Consider the following 18995-nt stretch of genomic DNA (forward strand, 5'->3'; position numbering starts at 1 on the left):
ACAGAGCCAGGTAGCCCAGGCCCTGGGTCCGGGCGGGGCAGCAAACACTAGTTCCAGGGCTCAGGTCCTTGCAGCAGGCTGAGCAATAACAAAGTCAGTGAGCCCAGACCCTTTGGCAGGGAGGAGGAGAGACTGCCACCCGACGGGGGGGTGGCAGGGGGGGAACACAGGCCCACCCACTCCACTGTGTTCCAGCCCGGGGCCCTATCCGCAGCAGACCGTCTGCCACGGCGTCAGTGGGGATCCTGCCCGCAACACACTGACATCGGTTCGGGGTCTGCGATCCCCGGGCCACTTCCCATCTCCTCCTCCTCCATAGGTACCTGCTCCTCGCTGGGCTCGGCAGCGGGGTCCCACACCATGGGCTCCTCGGGTTGTTGAGGGCTGTCTAGGTCGGGCCGCTCCTCCGGTCTCGGGTCAGGGGGACGCTCGGGCCTCTCCTCGGGGTACCGCGCTCGGGGCAGGCTTGGCCAGCCTACCTCGGGGTACCGGGCTCTGGGGAGACTCGGGCCGTCCACCTCCGGATACCTGGCTCTGGGGAGGCTTGGTCCGTCCACCTCCGGATACCGGGCTCGGGGCAGGCGCGGTCTAGCAGGAGCCCGAGCAGGAGCGTCTGGTCTCTCCGGCCGCTGGGCTCCAACTGAGTGCTGGGGCTTGGCTTTTATACTTCCTGTCCCGCCCCTTGACTTCCGGGGGGCGGGAACAGGTGCCGGTGGTTCCGCCCACTTCCGGGGGGCGGGAACAGGTGCCGGCGGCTCCGCCCACTTGGGTGCCTGTTCTAGCTCCTCCCCCTCAGGGGCCGTCGGGAGCCAGGCCGAGTCACTACAGTGAGCTCCTTGGATGAAAGATTCCGCAGAAGTGAAAAGTAGAATTATAATGATTCTCCAGTATCTTCCTCAGCTTTCTACCTCGCTCTTCTCTTTAAACCTGATCCTGAGCCCATTGATTTCGTCGAGCTTGGATCAGCTTCTGTGCCTCCTCCTTTAGAGATCTATCCTGAAGAAGATCACCTGGTCCAGGTGCCATTGCTAATTTTGTGCCTGGTTCTGCTCCCGCTGCAGTCAATGGTGAGCCGCCTATTGGCTTCAGCGGGACCAAGGTTGGGCCCTTTATGTTAACCCTCGTTGTCCATTGCTGGCAACTCCTCTTCAAGCTCTTTTGTTTTAGTGGCCAGCGAGGCAACATGTGGTTTTATATTTGCAGTGGCATCTCAAGAGCTACTTCTCATCAACTCGTAAACTTTAAGGTCAGAAGGGACCATCATGATCCTCTAATCTGACCTCTTGCACATTGCAGACCTCAGAACCTCACCCACCCATTCCTATAATAGGCGCCTAACTGCTGGCTGAGTTATTGGAGTCCTCAAGTCACGAATTAAAGACTTCAAGTTGCCGTGGCTCTCTGTGCAGGGTGGCTGTTATTAACTGGACAGGATGAATCCTTCAAACAGAGTGGGCAGCTGACCCACAGACTCCAGAACTCAAGGCATGAGGCTCATAATGGCAACTTACTGGACTCCAAGTCCAGCATTGCTGCAGCTGGCTGGCTCTTGTCTGCTTGTACGTTACTTTTCTTGAGCAGAGGCATTGCACAAGGTCCATAGAAGAAGTGGTGGGAGTGTGGAAGCAAAACGATCGAACTTGCTCTCTGAAGCGGGTCCTTCCCCACTCCGTGTTTTTAAAGCACTGTTAGAGGCGTTTGTTCTGGTCAGCGGCGTGAGGCACGTGCGCTCGCATTTCCTTGCATGTGACGTTATCCCCTTTAGAAGGTTTATTTGGGATCATCCAAAGGACATTTTGTTTAAAAAGTAGCCAATAGCTAATTATGCACTAGGGTGCCCAGAGCCTTGTATAGGCAGGCGTGGGCGGGGTTGTTACTTGAATGTAAATAACTAACTAACAATGCTTGGCAGCTGTACTGAAGCACATCTGCCGCTGCTGTTAGCTATACCCACCATATACTTAAACAATATAGTCAGTCCATCCCTGTAAACACCGACGTGAAAGGGGGGAGCTGTACCAGCGCCCTGGGGTGCAGAGTGGCTTACCCCTCCCTGTGTGCCCAGCTTGCTAATATGGGACAGGATGGAAGGGAGATGAAGCCTCTCACTCCTTGGCCGTTTCTGCTCCCTCCCTGCCCATTTGTTGATGGTTTGGTAGCGTTGGGCAAGTATGTCTTGCTCACCTCCTCTCAGCCACAGTCAGTCTGAGCAGGAGAGCACAGGGAGCCTCGCTTCCCTGCAAAGCCGGGGAAGGGCTCTGCCAGGGAGCACAGACTGTCTTCAGGTAAGTCAGCTGAGGCTGTTAAGAGTCATAAGGGTAGCGGGGAGGCTGACTTCTAAGGTATTTGCCATCTGTAAAACGCCGAGGGTTCTCCAGTTCGTTTTGCTTTGCAGTGAACAGCCAGATTTCAGACTAAGGAATTATGAGCAAGCACTGTACTGTGGAAATGCTTCACAGAGTAAGCAACTTAAAATGAATTAAAACCGTAGGGCCCAATCCTGCTAACTTCTACGCCCATGAGTGCAGGACGGCCAGTTAGGGAACAGAGGAACTCTTGTATGTATAAATGAGTGAGTAGTCCTGACTCACACGAGTAGAGCTGCTGACGGCAGTGGGGCTGCTGAAAGAAACAAGGGTTTGCAGGATCAGGCCTCTAATTGGTTTATGACTTCAAAATGAACAAGAGAGGAGGGATTTGAGAGATTTCATAAGGAATTAGACTCAAAGTGGCTGTGATTTGCTATTGAAACGAGATAAAGACTAAGAGGTTAAACACAGATAGACATATTACCCTAGACATAGTGGTTAGCCCTAGAAATAAGATTGGGGTTGGGTCGGTTTAGATCTATAACAGCTGAAGGTGTCCTAGGGGTGGAGAACCAAGGGCCTGATCCAAAGGCCTTTGAAGTCAGTGGAAAGACTCGCATTGATTTCTGTGGGCTTTAGGTTTGTCCCTCCCATATATCCGTTTTATCCTTGAATAATATCTACTTAATGCTGTTTAATATAAGCCTCCTGACAAAGGAGCCTCTCTCCTGCCGGTCTCTTAAATCTGGTGCTTGCCCCTTCGTGCTAATTGCCTCCTCCTCACCCATGGATTTTTATTAAAATAACATTATTCAAATAGCATGACTTATTTAAGTACTGTATGCAGTGTGAATTATTTATCCATCCGGTGCCCACGCAGGTCACCTTGAAGCTCTCCTTCATGCTTCCGAAATACATTAGAATAGCTCTATAGAGCCATGACTTGTAGCTCCGTGCCTTGCCAAAAGCATCACTTCAGCCTGCATCATGTGTTCAACAGGGAATCATTATGCTAGAAGTAACAAACCACTCTAAGAGTAGGATGAAGTTTTGATTTTCCCCTTAGGAATCGAGGCCTTTCTTGCAAGCAGCTAAGAAAATCCAACCTGGCAACTTTAATAATAATAACCATTATGTTTAAATAGTGATTTGTACTTCTGTAGCATCTTCCATATGAGGATCTCAAAGCACTTTAAAAACACTAAGACATTAAGCCTCACCCTTGTGAGGTAAATATGTAAACATTATTAGACTCATGTTGCAGATGGATACAAGACATTAAGTGACTTACCCAAGGGCATTCTCAAAGTCATTAAATTAATGGAGATATCCTATCTCCTAGAACTGGAAGGGACCTTGAAAGGTCATCGAGTCTAGCCCCCTGCCTTCACTAGTAGGACCAAATAATGATTTTGCCCCAGATCCCTAAGTGGCCCCCTCAAGGGCTGAACTCACAACCCTGGGTTTAGCAGGCCAATGCTCAGAGACCAAAATAGAGCCCAGCAACCCTGACTCCCAGTCCTTTGTTCCAACCCCAGGATCTTCCCTTCCATATAAACCGCTTTTAATTTAGCCTCAAGAGTATAATTTGAGAAAACCTGAGATTTCTTTTGATAACATAAAAGAGTGACAAAGTTAGTTCCCTGTTTCACTTTACCATCCCCTTGTCTCCCCGCCATCCTTCTAAATAGCATAGCAAGCCAAACTCTGCTTGCTCTGCTCATGCAGATAGTCCTGGTAAAGTCATTGGAATAACTGCTTGAGTAGACAAGCAAGATTTTGACCAACATGACATAATAATAGAGAGACCTCTCAGTGAAGCATCAAACAGGATATCCCTCTGCTAGTTTAAAGACAGATAGACTGGCCATTTCCCCACTTGGGCACAATAGCCAAGTCTCAGGACATATCGCTGCTTTTCTGCCAGAATGATCAGTTGGGCTGGTTTCTATTAGTTGAAGGCAAGTCACCTGAGTGCCATAGCTCATCTCTCACCAGCTATTTCCAAAGTGACTTCCATACATCCGATTTGACTCTTGCTCCTGTGGAATGAAGCGTGGGTGTCCAACTATTGTTGGAACAGATGAGAACTTCTGAAGCAGTTGGAAAAATCAATCCACTCTTGCTGAGTAAATTGTGAACTTTTTTTACATAGGCTTTTGAGGCTGCCATCCAGGGCCCCGTACACAGGGAAGATGTGAACTCACAGGGCTAAATTGTGGCTTTAAGTTGCAATCTGCACTGGAAGGCACTGCAGACGCCACATGTCTAGTGGGAACTCCCAGATATTTTGTGCCTGAGGGAGAGACAAATGACTAGCGCCCAGGTTGTGGGGAGGAGCAGAGTCACTACTACAGCTCTTGAGAGGACTAGGTGCGACTTTTCCCACTGCTGGGTAGTGCAAAGGGCTTATGGTAAGCACCCCATTTGGTCTTTATGGGCTCAGTTCTGCCACCCATAGAAATCAGAGAGACTACTCAGCGTGTAATGAATGTATACAGAACACGTCACAGGACACCACCAATACCACACTGAGTAACTGAGACTGCCGACCAGGGAAATAACCCACTTCCTTCCCTGACGAACCAAGGGACACACCCCACCCATGTACTCATTCGCTACACCGATACTGACTTGGACTCCTTATTCATTCCATGGGTGGCGTACCCGAGCCCATTTATCCACTGACACTTGAAAAACTCTTGCACCCCAATCTGGGTCTATGCCGGTTATGTGATATGTATGTATCTCTTCACCCTTGCAACCGACACCTGTAATCCCTCATAACCCAAGCCTGACCCCAGATGTACAGTACCTTCCCTCTTAACTTGTGTATATTTCATTTTAAACATTCACTTTAATAAAATTTTTATATTTGATGTGAGTAAGGGTGACGGGATCCGGCACTAAGGGCGCATAAGAGCCTGAATGGTGTCTGCCCCTTGCACCTAGATACAAGGAGGGAGGCTCCTTAGAAGAGCTGTTTGGAAATGTTACGATTGCACGTTTTTCTGCTGGAAAATGTCAATTCATCCAAGTGAAACGTTTCCTGGGAACATGGTGATTTCGATGAAGTTTCGTTTTAAAAAACCCAACACAACATTCAACTAATGTTGCCAGGATCTGGTTTGACGTTTCCGGAGAGGAATGCTTTGACTTTTTGCTTAGAAATGACTTTTTGTTTCAAAATGTATTGTATTTTATATATTTGTTTTAAATGTCCAGTCAGGACACAATGTTTTGATTGACCCGACATGAGAAAAATGTTATAATTTCGTTTTGCAGACCGTGGAATGAAAAAGAGAAAATGATCTTGCAGAATTTCCCCCTTGGAAAATCCCGTGCCCACCCAGCGGTTTTCTTTACACTCTCACTAATCCTGGCACACCTACACAAGGCCAACCATAATCTGGTCCATAAGGTCAAATTCCTCCTCCTCCCCCTCCTCCCTAGTTGAATTCCTCTGAGTTCAGAGACGTTACGTCACCGATGAATTTGGCCCATAAAGCTTGGCCTGTTCACTAATAAACAGAGCATATACGGTGTCTGGCAGATGATAGCCCCTAATTATGTTGCTCTGTTTCTAATGCTGAATGCTGACTGCTGCTAAATCGATCCAAGATTAAACATCAGGTCCCTGGGGAACAAAGGCAATGCAGTAACATTTGGTATCCCCCCAATTCTAATTGCACTTCAGTGGCCGGAGAGCCGTTGTATGGAACAGTAGACAAGGTACCTAGTAAAGGTGTTAGGGTTTAGTCACGGAAATGTTTTCTGACACCGTCACATTGACAGCCAAGTTCAATCTGAATTAAGACTGAGAGTGCATATCAGTACATTGAAGGTAAAAATTCTTTAAAAAGCAAAAGAATGGGAGGAATGGAAAAATAAACAAAATGCAGACTTTTGAAACTGGTAAATGCCCAATAACCCACCCAACCTTAACTGTTGCCACCAGCACAATCTTCAAAAACAAGAAAACAAACACTGAGATACCCGATCGTCTAACAGTCATAGACTCATCTCGTCACGGACCACAAAGACTGATGTGTCCTGTGGTTACCCCAGCTCCAGCCTTCTTTACAGTTATGTGCAGTCTATAGCAAAAGATACGCTTTATAAATTCCCTGTCAGACCATCATTCCCCACTCTTCACTGAGGGCCTTATCCAAAGGCCATTGAAGACTTTCTATTGCCTGCATAGGGCTCTGGAAAAGGTCCTCAGATGCCATGGGTCATAAGTGTGACCAGGGTGTCGTTAGGCACAGAATAGTGCTTCTTAGGCCCAGATCATGACATTACATTTGCTTTACATAAAACAACAAATGTCAGTATGGGGCTTAATTGTCAGATTTAGTATCAGAGATGTGTTCATGAAACTTTACTGTGATGGGAATGTGCGTTGGTGGGTGCTTTAAGGCACAGTAGTTGAGCCAGGCAAGCTTTGTAAATGCCTCAGCTCCACAACGATCCTCCTGGATGTGACAATCTTTAGGAAAATGACTGGATTCTGCAGGTCCTAATTTGCCAGTGAATGACTTCTTTTATACGCTGTCCAGTGTCTCAGATTTGATCCTGTGCACAACATCTCGCCGAGCTCTTTCAAGTAAACCTCCATCTGAAGTCTCCCAGGCAAACCATTTTGAACTAGGACATGGCAAAAAGCATTAGAAGAATTTTCAAACTATGAAGGACACCTATTTTTTCCCTCAGTCCTACTGCTTTAAAACCACTTGTCAGAATAATCTCAAATTGGGTTAAAAACTACTGACTGCTGGCCACAAAACACACACAAGAGTAAAAGCATTTTTACTTGGAATTTTACAGTGTGTGGGGGACGGCGGGGGGACGACACTGAGCTTTCAGTGGGAAAATGGGCATAATCGGGCTTTCCGCCTTATCTACAGAGCAGCTGCTATAGTTAAATAAGTGGCTACCAAATCATGGCACCGTATATGTGTATTATATATAATTAATAATATATATATATATACGTGTGTGTGTGTATAAACAGACTATTATTATGCCATATTTTTCAGAGTACTATGGATTTGTATTATTATTAATAATATGCCGTGCTTTACAAAAACCTAAACACGCAAAGTCCCTGCGCAATAAGCATCCTCTTGAATTCCTATTATTGTGCTACAGTAGCTCTCTTTGCTTTGCCTATCCCGTTAACACCACAATTAATACTTCAAAATTTGGCTTTGAAAAATCAACACTGGAAAAAAGTCAGAAATTGGCAAGGTTCATTTAAGGCATTTCTGACAGGTTCACCTCTTGTTCATGCTGCTGGCTATAAATAACAATCCATTTCTCTTCCTATTTATGCTCTCTGCATTTCAGTTCTTGTTCACAAACAAGGTAAGTGTCACAATAACCTGTAACAGTCAATGTTGATGAGAAAAGGTGCAAATAGGAGACAAAAAGACTTAGTGATATAACTCAAGCACTGCTAAAATCATGGCTGATAAACAATACGTGGGACTGGAAATCGGTGAACCAAAATTGGTGTGTCGGAAATTAGGCCTTTGGTGGACACAGTAATGAGGGGACGGGCTATTTCACCAATCACTCCCTTTTGGAGTATGTAAAAATAAAAGAAGAGACTTTGAGGGGAAAATATGGACGGACGGACGGATGGAAACGCTGCCTGACCGAAAGAAGAGAGAAGGGGAAGGAGCAAGCTTCAGCATCATGGCTGCCACCCCCATCATCTACCGGGGACCCTGGAAGATCTTTGTCATCCTAAGCCTGAAGGTTGGCCAGACCAGACAGAGCCAAGAGAGAGGCACCCAGATGGCATTGCCACCTCCACCAGCCCTGACTAAATCCTGACTACCGCCTGGGATGTAAGACTTTGTCATATACCCCTCCACTCACCCCATGTGTCCTTTTCCTTCCCCCACCTTATTTCTCTCTCTCCCGTCCCTCTCCTTTTTCCTTCAGTCTAATAAGAGTCTGGCTTAGCCAGCCACGTCTGTGTATTTCGCAACACTGCTGCAAGCCTGTGACCAAGGAGGAAACTTTGAAAGCAGTGCCCTGAGCAGCCCGATACTGGCCCAAATTTGCACAAGTTCAGAGTGGCTAATGAGACAATGGGCCGGGCCTGTGTTTTTCCAACAGTGAGGCTGCAAGTGAGAATCAATACCAGAGAGAGAAGCTGCATTTTCTACCTGTGCTGTTCATTTCTTTCCCCTGTTGTGTGCGATTGCCTTGGATTGGATTCTAACAACAACAGCTCCAGTCCATTTCAGTTCACGTCTTCTCTTTTCCCCAAGAGGACTGTTATTGCCAGCTTTAATACCATCTAAGAGTCTGTGAAATGGCCGGGGGGTGGTTCATTCTAAAACCTCTCTCCAACTAAAGGAAACGGGAACAAGGGACGTTGCTAAAATGAAAGCCTTCCTTAATACTTTACATTTCAAATGCTTGAATTGTGTTCCCTTCTTCTTTCTGTATCTTTAAAAAAGGGTGACAACGATTTTTTCTGGTGTGTTTGCCATGGTATTAAGCAGGCTGGGGTCTCTGTGTAACCAAGCCTTGTTTAAAACTGCGTAAGTCTGGACAGTGACAGGGTCATGTTAACACCTTTGACTTTTTGGGCCCATTTATTCCATCTAATGTAATACAACAGGCGTAAACAATACATGAGATCGGTTGGTTTTCTTTTAGTTTTTGGGGTTATTTCATTGCTAACGAAACAGCCAATTTCTGCTCAAATGCAAATCACAATTCAAATCAAGCTGGAAAAAAAAGGGTTTTCTAGGATAGTGCAAGTCAGTAAAGCATGGGAATGAGTGGTGAGCGTTGATTCAGTAATCCTTATGTTGATGACTTCAGTGGGGCTACTCACTGAAGTAAAGGCTTGTCTGCCTGGGAAGTTATTCTGGACTAGATGTTCCTGATAAACTATTCCTGATTAACTCCATGTGTTATTCTAGAATAAGAGTGCCTTATTCCAAATTAATTAACTCCATGTGTGGATGCCAAAATGGATTAAATCAGGAATAATTAATCCACTTTGAATTCACATGCTACTTTATTCTTGATTATTTTTTATGTGTAGACAAGACCTTAGAGTTGCACAATTGAGACCTAAACTAGCCAAGAATAAGCCCTGAAATGTTGTGAACATAGAAACTGGAAACCAGAATCCCTTGTTACAATGAACCTCACTTAGTACAAATATGTGTTCTAAAAATAATGCTCAGTATTCGGAAGTCTTGTATATGGTCCCAAAATGCAGGGCACTAAACGTAGTGACGTCAATTGAACTAAGGGGTGGATTGAGTTGTTTAACAGTAGTCACAAATTCTGTTTCTGTTCTGCAGGCTTTAAATAGTTATAGTCAAGGAGACATTGAAGGATCAAGAAGACTGGGTCGCAATGCACTCTGGGTTGCTGTTGCATCAATCATGATTGGCCTTCTGATTATTGGGATCTATTGTGTAGTTCACTTCACAACGGTAAGAAAAGTTTGGTCATTTCCAATACAAGTAGTTCTTCCTTGAACAGGAGTTTCATTATAAGGGATTGATGACTGTGACAGACTGACACTATTCACAGTGTTCATGTTATAATTCAAGGGTTCACTCTCATTAACTAAAAGAGCAATTTTTGCATTATTTCTTATTTAGAAGTAAAGGAGGTAGTGTTGTCTGGTGGTTAGAGCAGAGGGCTGCGTGATAGGCATACTGGGATCTCCTCCAACCTTCGCAACTCACTCACTGTGTACCTTGGGAAAGTCACTTATTGCTCTATGCCTCAGTTTCCCTACCTGTAAAATGAAGTGCATGGAGCTCCTCAGATGCAAAATTCTAGTGTGTATAAATACCAAATCTCAGGATCAGAAAAGAGACACTGGGTCTGTTGTAACATTGCCAAACAGGAGAAGAGATGTGATTACTGATTCATTTTTTGGTATTAACTAGCAGTAATCATGCCAAAAAGCAACCATCTGTTTCTCATTGCCTTGCTATAAGTGAAAGTTGTCCACACACACTCCTATGTACAGATGATCAGCTTTTATCTTTTTGTAGCCCTGGAGGAGAAACAAGTCCTTTTTTGTCTTTCTAAAGTGATTTATCCAGGCAGAGGACACGTTTATAATGAAAACAGGACAGAAATAATTAGGACAACAATATATTCTCTTCAGGCTGAGCAATAATATGTTCTTTTCTCTTTAGCAATGTGCATTCCACACAGTTAAATCCATTTATTATCATCTAACCTCTACAGAACCCCTTCCTTCCCTAAAGCATCCAAAATGCTTTACAAGCTAATGTACAACTTGTAAAGAGAGAGCACCTCAGCCACCACTGAAATGCAGCCATCTCTGGGGAGTGGAATGCAGTGGCCGTTTAACAGTGCACAACCACTTCAGACAGAACAATGACTGCAGGGAGAAGTTAAGTAAATAGACTGTAATTACATAGGAGGTTGGAGACAGCACACCTATGTTTATGAAAAGTGACGTGAGGTCAGGGACTTAGCTGTCTAGCTCACTGGAAGGAGAGAACCTCCAGTAGCTCAGTGCCCTTTAGCAGCATACCGAGATATTGATTCCTGTACTGACTCAAAGCCAAGAGTTTCCTTAGAGGTCTCCTGTCCAAATAGTCGCCCAATCTTGCCTTGCTTTGCTTGAAACCTGATAGGATCACAGACTCAGGCGGTAGGGTTCACTGGGTTCCCCCGTCTTTGTAACTGCCCAGCCTCTGCATTTCTTTTCCTTCTCCCCTCTCTCGTCATTGAGGAATCTTTTGACTGGGGCAGCAGCTCTCCCTTTTCTTGTATAATGAGAATGTGCAAACAGGCTCACCCAACTGACCTTTTCTGATAGCTGCCTGATATGCCACTTTTTCTTCATAAGCAGTCATGGGATAAGAGGGCAGGTCCTCTCATGGATTGGGAACTGGTTAAAAGATAGCCAACAAAGGGTAGGAATAAATGTTCAGTTTTCAGAATGGAGAGAGGGAAATAGTGGTGTCCCCCAGGGGCCCAGTCCTATTCAACATATTCTTACCAGATCTGGAAAAAGGGGTAAACTGTGAGGTGGCAAAATTTGCAGATGATACAAAACTACTCAAGATAGTTAAGTCCCAGGCAAACTGCGAAGAGCTACAAAAGGATCTCTCAAAACTGGGTGCAGATGTGGTCGTCCCATCTCAAAAAAGATATATTGGACTTGGAAGAGGTTCAGAAAAGGGCAACAAAAAATATTAGGGGTATGGAACAGCTGCTTCATCCAATTTACTTGTTATTGACATAATGGCTTAACTGACCTGTAATGCCCAGGATCTCGCCTAGCATTTTTTTTAGGACACATACAATATTTGTCACTCTCTGGTCCAGTCGCTGATTTAATGAGTCCCTGTTTTGGGTAGCAGCTCAGCCCCATCATGCTTAAATTCTTTCAGAATGCTTTGGATTAAGACCATCTGGTGACTTGCACTTTATGACAGATTTTCAAAGGACCCTGACTCCTTTTGAATTACACCTGATTCTGTTAGGTCCCTTTCATAATCCCAGCCACTGTTATCAGTTGGTTCCAGCTTCTCCTCTTTTGGCCCCTCCATCCCTGAAGATACACATGTGCTCAGTCCCTCAGGAGAGGGAGCAAGCCCTCAGGCTAGTGGTTGGATCAGAGTTGTAAGAAGGCTCCAGCGGTACCCACACCAAGCCATCCTCAGCTGGCTGGAAACTCCTAGTAATGCAGGGCTGGGCTGCTGGGGGTAGTGATGGTAGCAGTGGCAGAGGGGGAAGTGAGGATATTCCACCCCAACGCAAAACAATGGCAAGAATTGTACTTTCTATTAACTGCAGGCCCCGCCTTAACTTCAACAGGGAAACAGGATTCGGTAGGTGTTCTTGGGAATCCCCTTGAATTTTCTAGCCAAGTCTGGCATTTCTGAACTGTGGCGTGAACAGAAATGGATTTGGAGTGACCACTGCTAGGTTTGTCATCCTCTGTGACAGATTATGGGCCTGCTAAGGCAATGTGCCTGCAGAATCAGGCTGCCACTGGGCCCTCGAATTCTGCTCTCTGTGACAAGGGCCTTGTCGCTCCTGCAGATGAGCTCAAAGATCAGACACAGCTGGGAAGAACTAGAGCATGTGGCGAGTCCACTAGCAGCTTGCGAATCACAGGAACTGCCAAAGATGGTTCTGCAGCAGACTGAAAATAGATCAGGGCAGGGGACTGGTGGATTCAGAAGGGAGAAGAGCTCTTTATATTTCAGTGAGCTCCTACCCTCGGAGGAATCCTGCCCTTCTCTGCATAGCCTGAATAGTTTTATTCAATCCCTCTGGTGAGTCCTGAGGAACCAGTCGGAGGGTTAGAGCAGCTGGGAGGCTGGCCCAATATGTTGGGAAATGTCTAGAGTCTGTTTGCATGGTAAAGATTTACCAGGAGGCAGACACTGAGCCAAGTTCTGGGCTTGTACGGGTGACCCTCAGAGCAGAAGTTGTTCTCCTGTCTGTCAGGATGGCACTTTCTCTCTAGGGGGCTATAACGGGGCTCACTACTCACTGCTGGGGTGCCTCCTTTCGTGGCTTGTCTGGGGACTAGCTCTCAACTGGTCTGAGGCCCCCTCCTTCGGTTGCTTGCCCCGCAGTCTCTCTCTCTCTGGACTCAGGTGACGCCCTCTTCATCATTCAGTCCTCCGGCCAGATCACCTAGTCCTCCCATTCTGAGGTGTCAAAGGCCCTTGGCCCAGGCAAGAGGGGAACCTGGGCCCACCCACCACTCTGGACTGCAGCCAGGGACCCTACGCCCAGCCACCGCTGTCTGCTCAAGGTCCAGTCTTGTTGCTGTTTCCCTGGCCTCTTTCCTACCTTTCTGCCCTATCGTCTGGCCCATCTCTGGGTTACCACTGCGGCCCCCTCTGCTCCCCATGGCTACTTCCCCCTCTCGGCTACTTGTCAGAGTCTGTAGTCCAAGACTGGTTCCCAGGGCTCACTCTGCACCTAGTTCTCCTCCTTGTACTGAGCCAACTCCTCTCCCCTCTAGGGAGTGACAACACAGCTCCTCCCTGCAGACCTCCTCCTACCATCAACTTCCTTTCTTTATAAGCCTGTCCCAGCTCCTCCCCCAGCTGGGTTTCATCAGCCATTCGGCTTTACCAGTCACTGGTTCACCTCCAGGTGCAGCCTGTAGATTAATGTTTAGCTGTTCAAGCCATGTGCAGGGAGGACACTGCATCACAAGGACATGTGGGAAACATCCATTTTAAGCTGGGAAATGACATCTGACAGATAGGATGAGGCACAGCCTGGTTAAGGGAGTATGGAGTCCCTAGACATGATGTTCGGTAGGACACTGAGAGGCTAAAGTGCCCCACAGTTTGGAGTTTCTAAACCAGTGCTCCTTCTGCCCAGTCATTAGCCTGGCCCTGGGGTCACTTTAGCTGCATTAATAGATTTCACAGCAAGTGCATGTCGAATGAGACATGTTTAGTTTCACCTTTAAATTTTGCATGGAAATGTTGTTTCAAAATAAAACAAATGCACAAAGTGTTTAGATGCCAAATCGTTAGCAGAATACAGACTTAGCAGCACCAGCCTCAGAGGAAACAGATTTGTGTTTGGTTTAAATTGGATACTTTCAAAACCAGATGGATTTACTTTCTCAATTCACTGGGGCAACTCTAGAGAAGATTGAAAATCTCATTCGGTATAAATCCAATCCTCATCTGGAAATCAGTGGCGCTTACTCCAAGTTATACCAGCTGAGGATCAGGCCAAATCAGATTTTGAGTTTTGTTTTTATATTTGCACGATTGACATTTTCACTAATTGTGCAAGGGTAAGACTTGATTCTCTCAGTCGGTGCAAACTTTGGCCTGCCCTTGTCTATGCTTTGGAGCCAGTGCTAGTTGAACTACTTTAACTACTGAATCTGGGCTATTCCCAATGCAGACAAGGCCTAACAGAAGGTGTAAGATAAAGAAGGCCCCTTCCCTGCTATACCTTGTACCCTCTCCTGTTAGTTTCCTTCCACAACCCCTTCCACTCCTTCGGTATGTAACTGACACTCACACTGACTTGCTAAAACGTAACTTAAGCTACTGCTTATCGCACCACCAAGTTTAGCCCCAAATGTGAAGCTAAAGGCATTTTATCTAGGTGAAAAAAGCTGTGTTTGCCCTGCAGGAGCCAATACTCCCTACGACCTAAACAGGGCAGGGAGCAGTTCCCTTCACACTGCGTTAGGCCATAACTACGCCGTAATGTGGCTAGTCAGAGTGAACGGTATGAGCGCCAATGTCGGACCTGCTCATCATGGGCCTGAGCTAAAGTCCATTGAAGTCGATGAGTCTTTCCACCAACCTCACTGGGCTTTGGGTGAGGATCCATGTTGCCTGCTGGTGAGTGCAGCCTTCCAAAGCTCTCATCTCTGCCCCAGCTATAGCGAATGGGGATTCTTCTCTGGTGCAGCTGACAGAGACCTGGATTTGTGGAGCAGAGGGTCTGAAGTTGTGTTCCTGCTGCCAGCTGTGGAATCCAGGGAGCTTCAGATTTCATTCCGGTCTCACTAGCTGCAGCGAGGACAGACTCCTGAGCTCAGGTCGCAGCAGTGAAATGAGGGAGGCCCCAGTTTTTCAATGTTTTTAAAAGCATATTTATTTGTCATATTTATACTATGCTCCAAGGGGAGCCCCCTCGCCCTCTGCAGCAGGACTGGATTTGCTCATGATTCTGTGAGTAATCTGTGATTTTTATACAGCCTTTTACAGTCCTTATTTTTAAAACCACGTCCGTTTGACTCGAACATGTGTGCAAGTGGTGATGCGGGCGCTGTTGGGAGCAGAGTTAGAGATCAAATTTGTTTTGTTTTCCCATTAAGCACTGAAACACGTCCGCTAACGACCAGTTCTTTGGTATGGGGCTCCGAAGGGATTTACTAGTCAAAGTTGGAGAGAGCTGAATAGAAATGTGGGGAACCACTAAGCACTGATACAGCAAAGTAAAAACACTCACCCGGCTGTATAGACCTGACTGTGAAATACAGACAGCCTGAGGATGAGGAGGGGTGGCCAAAATACTAAAGGGAAGGGATACAAGGGGTGCCTGCCAATGGACAGGCACTCGGAGCAGTTTTCATTCACATCAACAGCTCATCCTCCCAATTTGTCAGGAACCGAGCTGCCAAAGGGCAGGTCGCGTTACCAGCTGGTGGATGCACACATGAGGAGGGCCGTCTGTATTCAGCTCCTTTCGAATTTCATCCCAACTGTTAGGATAGTTTAACATTGACGCAGAGAAGCAAGACCTTTTGACTCCCCCTTTTATCCCTGTTTAGACGGCGCTTCACCCCATGCAAGTCCCAGAGAGCTTTCAGGAAATAACCCCTTCCCGTGGCTCAGAGGGGAAATATGGGAACAGTCCGGCTTTCTAAAACCATTGCAAGTACTAGTCCCTTTCTTTTTAACGATCATAGGGCCCCAGACATTCTGATTTCGTGTTGGGCAATCCTTGCTGGAAGGAAGAGGATTAAGCAATTATGCAATCTGCCAGGCACAGTGTACACTGAGATCTTTTCTTACTAATTTCTCAATTACTCTGTGGAAGGAAAAGATACATAACGATAATACTCTTCACTTCTGTAGCATTTTCCACCTGAGGACCTCCAGGTACTTGACAATCAGGAGTGTATTAAGCCTCACAGGACATGAGCACGCAGCCCATGGCAGTGAGCTCCCAACCCAGGTTGACAGACTTTGGGCTTGCAGGGCTCATGCTAGCGGTCCAAAAATAGCCTTGTAGACAGCGCTTCGAAGTTGCTGCCGAGGCTGGAACTCGGGCTCAGCATTTTAGAGCGCTAGCGTGAGTCCTGTTAGCACAAGTCTCTTGACGAGGAGGCTGGGAGGCTCACTGCCGCAGGCTATGTAAACATACCCTTAATGCCCTGTGAGTCTTGAAATTATTATATTCTCCATGTTCCAGATAGGATAAATTAAGGAGTCGCAAGATGAGTTGACTTGCCCACGGTTACACAGCGAGTCTGTGGCAGAGGTGAGTACAGGACCCAGATCTTTTCACTCACTGTTCTGGTCTCAGACTGCATGGCCATGCTTCCTCCTCCAACACTAATGTGACTGTGATGTTAACCGCACAGCCATCCCTCCACAAAGGCCTTCTCCCGGCCCACGGGCATCATGTGAAAGGTATTTATAAACCAAATAGCCCAGTGGCAAGCAGAGTCCGGGGCTGTTCAGTGTTATCAGCATTCTGACAGGAGGATAAAGAACACACCTAGGGCAGGGTCTCCAAAGTTTGGCTAACCATTATTATTTGCATTCCTGTAGCACCCAGGAGCCCTAGCCAGTGACCAGGACCCCATTACGCTAGGTGCTGGACAAACACAGAACAAAAAGGCGGTCCTTTCCCCAAAGAGCTTCCAATCTTAGACAAGACACAATGGATGGAGACAGACATCCTACAATATGGCCTGCACCTTCCCTCCTATTTATTAATGGAGTGGCCTATATAGCCTGAATGCTCAGACCTGTGAACTCTGCAGCCTGCACCTCTATATAGAAGACGAGGCTGGCTGCAACCTGCTCTGTTTTCCATAAGCTAAGGGCAGCTCCAGCTCTTGGCAGATTGGTAGTGAAGCCCCTTTGATTGGGCACAATTTGGGCACCCCAGCAAAACTTAGGGCAAGCCTGGAAGTCCTTATTTATCTTTGGCCTGGTCCTGAGAATGGCAGAGAATCCTCTAAGCCCTGACTCAGATAGCCTTCTCTCCAGCCTTCACAGGAGCTTTCCCTGAGTAAGAACTGAATAAAAAATGATGGCCCAATTGTTCCCCTCAGACCTGTGCATGGAGGGGACCCTCTGCACCAGCTTTTGCCCTTTCCATTGAGGACCGGACTTAGTCCTGCTCAGTTCCCAGCTGTAAATTTGCTAAAGAGTAAACACAGTCTGAGGCTGCATTTACTGTTTAGTGGAGCTCCCTCTTCCATGCTTGGCATCTCCTTTAAGGCATTCCTGGGGCAGCTGATTGTGGGAGACGATATGGAAATTGTCCAGAAAAGAGGGAGGGGGAACAACAGAGAGCCCAGCACCCTTGAGTATCCTGTGAAATCAGCAGAACCCTGCCCCAACACAAGAATCGGCAGGAAACTCCATAAAGGGAACCTCTCAAGAGTTTTCCTCCCCTACCCACGGCCCACAGGAGGGGCGATCAGGCCTTGAATAAGGACCTTGACAACCCATAATGCATTGCCACAATATCAGACATTGGTGTCACTTGCAAAACCATGTTCTTGCCTGGCTGATTTTTACAGTTTAAGGAGAAAGAGCTCCTACTGCCCTTTTGAAAATGTTGACTGACCCCTTAGCAAACATTAGACTGTTTCCTGGCAATCAGACGATCCTAGCCTACACTGATTTAGGTAACCCTGATTAAAAATTCAGGTCTGACTGAGAGTAGACTGCTGCCAATGGAAACATAATGCTTTGCTTCAAAAGTATATTGAACCACTAATCCACTGGGATGTTTGGTTAATAGGAACAAGTGCCATTAAATAATGCATCCATTAGGCCTGTAGAATGAATAATTTAAATGCAGATCTCTCTCTCTCTCTCTCTCTCTCTCTCTCAAAAATACATATTTTTGTGCCATTGCAGCATGCTATCTGAAGACCAGGACTGAGCATGAAGGATTATCCTTATCTAAACTCGGGGAAGGAAATGCGTGAAGAAGGGGGGGAAAATCCTTCATTCCAGACTGTTAGATTTGACCCTCCAAGTCCCTCTCCAGAGGCAAGTTGCTGGTGGATGAACTAATAGTCCAAAGTTAGCGCATCAAAGCGGTGTGACCAGATGTGCAAAGTTATTTATTTGAAAAAGAATCTTGGTATAGAGCAATGCACACCTTCCTATCCTAACGTACAGTGGGTTCTTGGCCCTTTGTGACCGACTTTACTTTCTCTCTTATGCAGAGGGTGCCCTGAATCCATGGGTGTTCACTGATTGAACTTAGTGACACAAAACCAACTTGTCTATACTGTTTACAGCACATGATTCATGGCCTCATCCTAAGCCCGGTGAAGCTAGTAATATGACTCCCATTGACATCATGGGGCTTTGGATTGGGCCCTGAAAGATTTGTATAATATTTTAAAATGGCCTTAGTATGTAATCATACTAAATAATGAATTTATGGTCAGTTTTGCTCTGCTATAGAGTCACCCAGTTCTTTCCTTCTTAGTCATCCCGAGCTTTTCTGTCTATCACCTTGTTTTTTTTCACCATCTGAAGGCTGATTTCAATCAGTTGATTATGAAGGGAATCTCTTGTCCCATATTGTGAATCTATATGCATTTCCTCCAAACGACCTCTCACATCTGTTGTCTTCTACTGTTGAGCCACCTTGCATTGTCCCCCCACAGACACACTTTGAACGTGCACTAAGCATATTTTCCTCTTCCGTGCTGTGTCTATAAGAACATTTTCTCATTTTTTTTCTGACAAAGTAAGTGCATTTTAGTCGATGTGCTTGTCAATCCATTTTTTACAGTGTCTCTAGCAAATCAGTTCATCGGATTGTGCCCCACTTCATTAGTGTTTGTGTTTGATTCACCAACTCATCCTGCCGCTATCGTTTGTAAGTCAGCGCACTTGGTAAGAGACAGATCCTGCCACCCTGAGTGACGCTGAGTAGCATCGGACTAAT

General features: G+C 46.3%; 1 protein-coding gene across 1 annotated transcript in view; it reads left to right on the plus strand.

Annotated features, from left to right (window-relative positions):
- The window catches only part of TMEM233 (transmembrane protein 233), a 23067-nt gene extending 5039 nt beyond the window's left edge, over positions 1–18028 (plus strand). The window contains exons 2-3 of the mRNA XM_024197393.3: positions 9647–9781; positions 17948–18028. Of these exons, the coding sequence (XP_024053161.2) occupies positions 9647–9781; positions 17948–17959 (147 nt within the window). The 3' untranslated portion in view covers positions 17960–18028. The remainder of the gene's footprint in view (positions 1–9646; positions 9782–17947) is intronic.
- Positions 18029–18995: the final 967 nt, after the last annotated feature.

This window comes from Terrapene carolina, unplaced genomic scaffold (genome assembly GCF_002925995.2).
Source record: "Terrapene carolina triunguis isolate 2854851 unplaced genomic scaffold, T_m_triunguis-2.0 Scaffold951, whole genome shotgun sequence".
Lineage (NCBI taxonomy): Eukaryota > Metazoa > Chordata > Testudines > Emydidae > Terrapene > Terrapene triunguis.